At 41.5% G+C, this 9,518-nt stretch overlaps 1 protein-coding gene across 1 annotated transcript; it reads right to left on the bottom strand.

Annotated features, from left to right (window-relative positions):
* Positions 1 to 4,909: 4,909 nt before the first annotated feature.
* LOC140871060 (uncharacterized) lies at positions 4,910 to 5,952 on the bottom strand. The gene is made up of 2 exons (XM_073273497.1): positions 5,737 to 5,952; positions 4,910 to 5,677 (listed from the first exon to the last, which is right to left on the bottom strand). Exons 1-2 carry the CDS (start codon positions 5,950 to 5,952, stop codon positions 4,910 to 4,912), a joined length of 984 nt encoding a protein of 327 aa, XP_073129598.1.
* Positions 5,953 to 9,518: the final 3,566 nt, after the last annotated feature.

Genomic DNA, 9,518 nt, shown 5'->3' with positions numbered 1-9,518 from the left:
TTCTAGGAATGCAACCTTCTTGGAGAAGGAATTTCTATTGGATAGAAAATGGGAGATGATAGAACTCGAAGAAGTTCGAGAAACACCCACGATTGTGGAACCCACACCCGAACAGGAAAGAGAGGAGACACTAGCTCCTAGAAGATCCGAGAGGATCTCAAGACCACCTATGAGGTATGGTCTGCTTCTTGAAGAGGGCCAAGATGAGCCTGACCATGGATGTGATCCAAGGACCTTCAAGGAAGCATTGTCTGATGCCGATTCATCCAAGTGGCTTGAAGCTATGGAACCTGAGATGAATTCCATGTATTCGAACCAAGTGTGGAATCTTGTGGATCCACCTGAAGGAATTGTTCCTATAGGGTGTAAATGGATTTACAAGAGGAAGCTTGGGACGGATGGGAAGGTTCTGACCTTCAAGGCTCGATTGGTGGCAAAAGGGTGATACTCAAAGGCAAGGAGTTGACTTTGAAGAAACTTTTTCTCCAGTCGCAATGTTCAAGTCCATAAGGATATTGCTTGCCATTGCCGCATGGTATGACTATGAAATATGGCAAATGGATGTGAAGACAGCTTTTATTAATGGGGATATTAAGGAAGAAATTTACATGTCTCAACCTGAAGGGTTCACATCTATTGGAAGTGAGCATAAAGTATGCTAACTTCAGAGATCTATCTATGGTCTCAAACAGGCATCTAGGAGCTGGAACCTCAGATTTGATGGTACAATCAAAGAGTTTGGGTTTACTAAGAATCCTGAGGAACCATGTGTGTATAAGAAGGTCAGTGGGAGTGCTGTGACATTCCTAATACTTTATGTTGATGACATTCTACTCATTGGGAATGATGTAGGAATGTTGCAATCAACTAAAGTATGGTTATCGAGTAAGTTCTCGATGAAGGACTTGGGTGAAGAATCTTTTGTATTGGGAATACAAATCTATCGGGATAGATCGAAAAGATTGCTTGGTCTCACCCAGTCCACATACATTGATACCATCGTGAAGAGGTTCTCGATGGATGAGTCTAAGAGAGGACATCTACCAATGTGTCATGGCGTGTCTCTATCCAAGTCCATGTCTCCCAAAAATGATGCAAAGATAGAGACAATGACACGCATTCCATATGCATCTGCAATTGGTAGTATCATGTATGCGATGATATCTACACGTCCTGACGTGGCCTTTGCACTTAGTGTTACAAGTAGATATCAATCAAACCCTGGTCTTCCACACTGGAAAGCTGTGAAAGACATTCTCAAGTATTTGAGAAAGACTAAGAATATGTTCTTGGTTTATGGGGGTGGAGAACTAAAATTGGAAGGCTATACCGACTCTAGCTTCCAAAGCGATGTTGATGATTCGAAGTCAACTTCCGGTTTTATATTCATGCTCAATGGTGCTGCTGTTTTTTGGAAGAGTTCCAAGCAAAATAGCACTGCGGATTCAACCACTGAGGCAGAATATTGCTGCATCCGATGCTGCAAAGGAAGCTGTTTGGATTAGAAATTTCGTCCAAGAGTTGGGCGTTATTCCTAATGGAGTTGATCCAGTCCCGGTGTACTGCGACAACACTGGTGCAGTTGCTCAGGCAAAAGAACCAAGGTCTCATCAGAAATCCAAACATGTACTGAGAAAATATCACATCATCCGGGAAATTGTGGAACGAGGAGATTTCTTGTTAGACAGAGTCGCCTCCGCAGATAATGTTGCTGATCCACTAACTAAGCCTTTACCAGGACCATTGTTCGAAAAGCATCGCGAATCAATGGGTTTGAAGAATATGGGTAGTTGGCTCTAGTGCAAGCGGGAGATTGTTAGAGTAGGTGCCCGTCGAGCCAATGTGTTGGCCGATGGTCCTTGAGAGAACTCTTGTATGACAATCTTTATTTTAATAATATTTGACATTATTTAATTTGGCACATCTTTATCTTTATACCCATGCAAGATGCATAGATAAAGCCCTTGAATATACAAATAGTAGAAAGAATATGAGATGGTCATGTGATGACTATCATGAAACTCATATTTGGAATACTGTATATTCTAAACTGTTCCTAGTCGATTCAGCCGCCATAAAGAAGGATAAAGGCCGCTCGAGCTTGAGACTAGTATTTGCGATGTGAGTACCATGTTTCATTGGTAGGGGACATGGAGATGTTCAAGCATGCAAATAGGTGCTTCTTGTAGAGTGCACTGAACAACCCTAATTTTCCAAGTGGTTCTCACTTATCGAGTGGAGAAGTCCTAGTTTATGGTTGTACACCATTAGTCCTATAACCCGGGACAACATGGAGACTCTATATGCTAGTGCTTCACTTTGAATTGTTTACCGACTCATCTGGGGTCATCAGGTGGCAATGTTGGGTGTTGTGACAAAACATATAGGAGTCAATGCATTGTAGTCGGGGATTCACCGCTTACCTACGGGTATGGATATCCTATGTTATATCATGCATACGTAGCTTGAAATCTTTGATCAGAGTAAGTGGTAATTAAGAAAGGAGTTTCTTGAATTACACTTTCGATGCAACTACGGCATGACACATAGTTATCGATTCAATGACAACTCTCGATAAACCAATGGTTGTCGAATCGGTCGGGATATATGAGTTGAAGGGACCGTACTGTACGCTAACCATAATTGATTGGTTCTTGTAGGCACTATCATTTGATACCTAGGGAGTCATGTAAGAAATGCTGCTAGATGTTTACATGACTGGTTGGGTACTATCAGACTTGAGTTTTCTGACGTTCTTATTATCAATGTGTTGATTAATAAGAATGGAGCTATCTAGGGTATGCTCATATAAGGGACTTGTTGATCCTGAATCACATGGAGATGTGAACCCACTGCTAGTTGTATCAGTGAACCATTGAGGGTCACACAAGTACTAGCTTTCTAGATCCCGTTGAGATTAAAATTAGTTCATTGTGTTGAACAACTTATAAAGGAGTTTATAAGTAAAATAAATTAGAAGTTTGACTTCTAAATTGGAGAATGAATGGAATAAGTAACTTTTAATTTGTGAATGTGTTCCAAGATTAAAAGTTGACTTAAAATAATTAGTTTATGAAAATGGTGATTTTCTAAACTATTATTTTGAACTTAGTTAATTAATTCAAGTGTTGAATTAATTTAACACTAGTAGACATTTTAATGTACAAATAATTAAATTAATTCAAGTGTTGAATTAATTAAACACTATTGAGTCTAGTAGAGCTCAAATTAATATAGTGTTGTATAATTATTAATACTAGTGGACTTGAATGGGTTCAAGTTAAATTTAATTAATTGATTAAACTTAAATGGGTTTAGGTTTAATAATTAATTAAAAATAAGTTCAAATTACATTTCAATATATATATATTTATATATGTATATATATATAGGCGTGTATATATATATATATATGATATATATATGTGTGTGTATGGAATTTGAAGGGTTGTAAGATGGTTTGCAATTTTCAATGCATGTCTTGCAACTTTCCATGCATGTTTAATTGTACCCATTAAATCCTTAACCATTAATATATTATTATGAATAATATATACATATAACACACAATATTCCATTCCAATTCAACCATAGTGGCCGAACACTCTCCAAAAAGTTTTCCTCCAAAAATTTCTTTCATTTTTGTGGGAGAAGGAAAAGAAAATCTCAATGAAAAATCCTCTAAATATTCTAGTGCATATTTAGAGTGGATTTAGATCGTCTAGTCGTGGACCTAATTCGGAGGCTCGAAGAGTTGAATCCATTTTGAGCAAGGAGTGCTCTTGGAAGCTTGTAGATTGAGTCTACCATTTTTCAAGAGCCTAGTTGTTTATCAACTTGGTTGGAGCCATAAATCAATCCTTGAGATTGATAGGTAAAATTCTAAACACCCTATGGTTGTTTAATATTTGAATACTACACTAGTGCTCGGATTTCTTTTATTAAAAGTTTTTATATTTCCGCTGCGTTTCCGGGCACGAGTTAACCGATCCCCTTCATTTTTGTACTCATTGTCGCTTGCTAGGTCATTCCCTTGAGTTGGGTTCTCGGAATGGGCCCCCTGTTCGCAAGAGAAGACCCCATGGTCGGGGTAAGTCTTCACATGCTCCTCAGGATTCTGGTACAGTTCCTGGAGACCAGGAGCACACCATGCAGCAGGATTTGGGTCCTCCTTCCAGTGTTATTCAGCTTGCTAGTACAGATGGATGGACTGTTCAGAGAGGTAGACAGCGGTATCGTCAGCCCCCGTGTCGTGTGTTACCTCAGTCTTTGAGGAATTCCTTTGAAGTCCTCCGGAACTTCAAAGAGGATGTTGGTCAGGATGTTGCTTCGGGTGGCATCCCTGCTATTGGTGTTAGTTCTGCTTCGGACTCGCAGTTGGTCATTGAAGATGAGTCTGGATAGATAGAGGTGGTGCCTTTTGTTACACCACTGCCAGTTGTCCCTACTGATGTTCAGAGCTTGGGATTTGCTCCTACAGATCCTGTATGTCCTCCAGTGTTGGATGTTACTACGGATAGTGGAAGAAAGGCGAAGATTTCGACGGCTCCTGCTGCCTCTTCGAGTCATTCCCCCTTCCTATCAGTTCGCACGCGCTCTCAGAAGCGGTATGGATCTTTGACTCAGCAGCGTCGACAGCGTGCTTCCTCAGGGCGTCCTCCTTGAGTAGCTGTTTTGATGTTGGTTTTTTTTAGGTGGGCATTTACTGCAAGTTTCTCCTTGCCCACTGATGATTTATTTTGTATTATGGACTCTTGTAGTCTTTTATGTCTTATGTTCTGATGTACTTTTGTACCATTTGAAGAGGTCTTGGTCTAGTCCCCCTCTCTATTTGATGTTTGTGTTGTTGTGTTTATATAATAAGTGGCTATGCCACCTTTTTTTTTTTTAAAAAAAAAAAAAAAAAAAACTATTGCAACTGATCCTTTAATTCTTTCATCTCGGTCGGTGCCAATTTGTACGGTGCCTTAAAAGCTGGCTTAGTTTCAGGCAACAATTCTATCCCAAATTCTACTTTCCTGACTGGAGCCAATCCCGCAACATCATCGGGAAAGACTTCCGGAAAATCTTTCACTACCTCCACTTCCCCAAGTTTTGGTCGCTGTACCTCCTGATCACCAATTAGACTCGCAAGAAATCTTGTACACCCATTACTCAATAATTGCCAGGTTGTTCCTGCAGAAATCATACCTGGTGTGCTCTTCTTAGACGTAGTGTGGAACACCAACGATTTCCCATTCTGATCTTTCACAGAGACAGTTTTTCGTTTGCAGTCAATAATAGCCTCATGCCTAGTCAACCAGTCCATCCCAAAAATTGCATCGAAATCCACCATTTTCAAAACAATAAAATCTGCACACAAAACTAGACTCTGCATCTGAACCTTGCAATTTCTTACCACACTACTACTTTTCAGTTCTTCTCTTGGGGGTAACGACACACAAAATTCCGAAATAGATTCATCCGGCAAGACCCTCAATTTCATCATAAAACTAACAGACATAAAAGAGTGCGTAGCTCCTGTATCTATCAATACGAATGCAGGTAAATCAGTAATACGAATCATACCTAAGACAATTGCAGAATCTGGGTCAATCTGATCATGAGTCATAGCAAACACTCTTCCCTTGACAGGCTCCTTTGACTGCGGGCAGTCTTTGACAAAATGCCCTGGCCTCTTGCAGAGAAAACAAGTATTGGTCTCAAGCATGCATTGACCGGAGTGTGACTTCTCACACTTCTGACAGATAGTTGCATTCGCCAGCCTTGGAGCATTGGCGTTTGGTTGATTCTGTCCCTGAGGTCGCGCCTGATTGGGGTTTTGGCGCTGCTACTGTTGCGGTCTCCTTTGAGCTGGAGCTTGATACGGCATCTTCTGACTAGACCCTTGCCGCTCTCTCCCTTGGTAACTAATCCTCTTCGCTTGCGATTCTTTGATAATATCATTCCCATCTTTTTCTGACAGCATAGCCTCATCCACTGCTGCTCGGTACGTTTGTGCCCCACTCAATCTGACATCTCGTCGAATAGTAGCATTCAGTACCTCTGTGAAATGCTTCAACTCCTCTGCAGCATTGCCCGAAATCATGGGCACAAAGTACCTCTGTAGTAACCCTACCCGGATCCACTACCTAATCAGAGTTAAGAGCATAATTAAACATGCATTAAATAAATCGCTGCGGAAGTCTTAAATAAAAACAGACCGGCAGAATACAACCGGTTAAATAAATTCGATTTATACAACCAAATCGAATAAATAGCCTAAAGGTAAAACCTACCGCTAATCCTGCTGTCTTCACGGGTCATTGGCTACTCCAAGCACCTGGTGCTCAATCCTGCACCTACACCTGCCCCGTCGAATGGGGTGTCCAATACACAGAAAAGACTGGACGTGAGCTCTAAGCTCAATACAAAAGCACTGGGTAAAACATACAAAATATGATGCATGCAAATGATAGGGTATCCATATCTGGGATAACTGTATATAACTGCTCAGTAAAGGCGCCTAGGATATGAGTGGTACAACCCGGGGAGTAAACCCTGCGTACACTGCTCATTCCTATAGGACGTGGACTATGTCCCCCGATGCTAGCCACCCATGACCCGTCAGTCACTGAGCACTAGACATCAACCGTCCAGACAGGGCTGAGCGACCCTACATGGCTCATCTCACATGATGGACAGGCACAATATGATATGCACATGCTGCATAATAAATGACATACCAAATGCAACATATAAGCATGCAAAACCCACTGGAAATCTCAGTCTGTACTTGCGTACCTTACTACAGGCAGTTCCTAGCAATCCCACTCTAGGTTCCCAGCCTATATCAGCTCTACAATGAAAATACCCATGCATTAATAATTAAGCTCTAAAAGCCTTAACTAAGCTATTGCATACTCCTAAATAATTTAAGGAGACCATAGCTATATCTGCGTCCGTCGTCAGCCCACTGATGGCGACTATCCCGCAACTAGGGGTACACCCCTGCTGCAGATCCACAGCCTCGAGCACTGCTCCGCTACTATGTCAGACACTGTCTGACTATACTAAAATATATTTCCTACTCCAACTCTAAGATAAGAGTACCCAAAGCCCTAAAATAGAGCCACGAGGGCGAAGGAGAGGAATTCGGAATTGGCAAGAAATGAGGAGCTCGGTCCCTATATTTATAGACGTCGATCGGAAGCTCCGTTCCTCGATTGGACGTTCCGTTCCGGCAGATCGAAAGCTCCGTTCCCCGATCGGATGCTCTGTTCGCCACGTGTCAATTCGGTCCACATGCAACCACACACCTTTCACCGACAGCTGATCGGAAGCTCCGATTGCTGATCGGATGTTCCGATCTCCATGCTTCCGATGTGGTTCCGATTTGGTTCCGATGTCACCAATATCGGAAGCTCCGATCCTGGATCGGTGGTTCCGATCCCACTCGAGTCTTGGGGTCCTCTAAGCCATTTTCAAGTGTCCTGAATCCATTTCTGAACTCCGTTAACCCTTCTGAAATTTCCTTAATCATGTTTTACTTAATCTAAACATGATTACATGATTAATATACTCATTAATTGCTAATTCTGGATACGGGTTACTACATTCTCCCCCCCTTAAAAGATTTCGTCCTCGAAATCTAAGGTAATACCTCGAGAACGTACAAGAAACCCTTGTTCAAGTGTCTGGTCGAAATATCCTTCGACATACTCAGACTCCCGTCGAATTCTCTACAAGCTCCATTAATCCTGAACCGCATTAACATTTTCCCAACTGAAAATTACTGCGCTACTGGTCGACAATCGAACTTCCCTTGCGCTAGCGTATCGTAACACTGATACATCTTTCCCTCGGACCACAATCTTCCTGACCACGAAGGATACAATACCCGCTTGATCAAGATTATCGTCTCAAAGGAAATCTTATACTGACGAAGACCAAGTCATAACCTGACTGGTTTACGACAATCGTCGAATCACTAATCAAACTAACCATCTAATGGTTCCAAAAGTTTTCTGTGCTTAACACTTCTAGTTAGGAAATACTTTTCCCAACACTGTGCCTTGATGATAACTATCATCACTTGCAATTCATGACGCTACGTTATCTCCTAGCCATTGGCCTGTGAAGTCACGCATACATTGCAATAGAAGTTATTACATCTCTGATGATCTTCATCATCTCGATCATAAGTTATTCACCTCATGAATTTCAATCGATAGACAACCTCCTGATAGTTATACATACTCGCAATCACTGCACGCTCATCAAAACTAAGGGAAGCTCTCACCAATATGCTCGACTGGGACTTTCCACAGTGCATAGACATATGGAAACACTTCCTATTCCGTCTCGAAACTCGACAGTCATTTCTCCTGGTATAACTCAACTCAGAGTCTCTGATAATACCATCAGCTCATACCAACCTCCCAAGGTTGAACATACTGATCCTGGAACTAAATCCCAACGGATTTTCAGTAGTCAAATCGCTCCCTTGCCGAATGAATCAGTCTCAGCACTGAATGATCTAATTCGTCGATTCCCTAATCGATCCTGGAACTATTTGTGTTCGAAGTAACTAGTCACACAATGCATCTCTGATTGTCGTTCATTGCTAACGCGCAATATCTTTGACAAATAGTCCGTACGGATGTGACTTGTTGACTGGAAAGAACAAAGTTTCTTCATCGCTATCTTGCGAAATCTTCAATTCCCGCAAAAATATTGTTGGCTACTAAGTTGAAATTCTACTATCCCAAAGTCAAACCTCATTGGCTATTAAGTCGATCCTTGACTATCTCAGTCACATATCGCACATCACTCGCTGGAAGATTGGTGACACAACCTGCTAGATCTCGAGAATCAAATCCTAGCTAATGTCACACAGATCAGACAACTAATGTTTCCTTGCTAATGTCCACTAGCATTTCCAACTACTCATCGGATCAACCACAACGGTGTACATAGATGCCCTCACTAAACCGAAATGTCCGGTCAACAATCTTCACTATTTTTTTTCAATGGAAAACTCTCACATTCAAACAACTGATGTCCATACAAGTACACATTTCTCGTTGGATCTTAACCTAATGGTATACTAAGACATCATCACAAAAGCACTATCCTGGGAGTTACCAATTCCTTCGCTTGTTCCTCCTGTCAAGTTAACATCTAACTCGATCGTACAAGTTAATCATAATCTTTTGGTAGATTAGTCCCTGGCAACCTAGAGACCCTAAATCATCCGAATTGTCAAATGCTCTGAGATGGTATCCAGTACTCATCCCATAAGCACTACTCGACAAAATACTATCCCAATATTTCTTAATTGCTACATCCTGATCAACCCTGATTGGCTCAACCAATCGAATTCGTCGATCTATTTAAGCTCACACTTATCAGATCAGACCACCACTGATCATCCAACCTACATGGCTCGGTCAATAACCATGACTTAGCTGCCACAAGGAACCATTTCCAAACAGTGTCAGATCACAGTACATAAGTAGTCTACTTGGCACAAGTCC

Source organism: Henckelia pumila, unplaced genomic scaffold, assembly GCF_033568475.1.
Source record: "Henckelia pumila isolate YLH828 unplaced genomic scaffold, ASM3356847v2 CTG_357:::fragment_5, whole genome shotgun sequence".
Lineage (NCBI taxonomy): Eukaryota > Viridiplantae > Streptophyta > Magnoliopsida > Lamiales > Gesneriaceae > Henckelia > Henckelia pumila.
The sequence above is the reverse complement of the archived record's forward strand: the minus strand, read 5'-3'. Positions and strand labels throughout refer to the sequence as shown.

What these genes read in the sequence shown, in the direction of transcription:
- LOC140871060 (XM_073273497.1), bottom strand. Translation starts at nt 5,952, where the DNA reads ATGGGAATGATATTATCAAAGAATCGCAAGCGAAGAGGATTAGTTACC. An exon ending in TGCAACTATCTGTCAGAAGT is followed by an intron (nt 5,678 to 5,736) that starts GTGAGAAGTCAC and finishes TTTCTCTGCAAG; the next exon opens with AGGCCAGGGCATTTTGTCAA.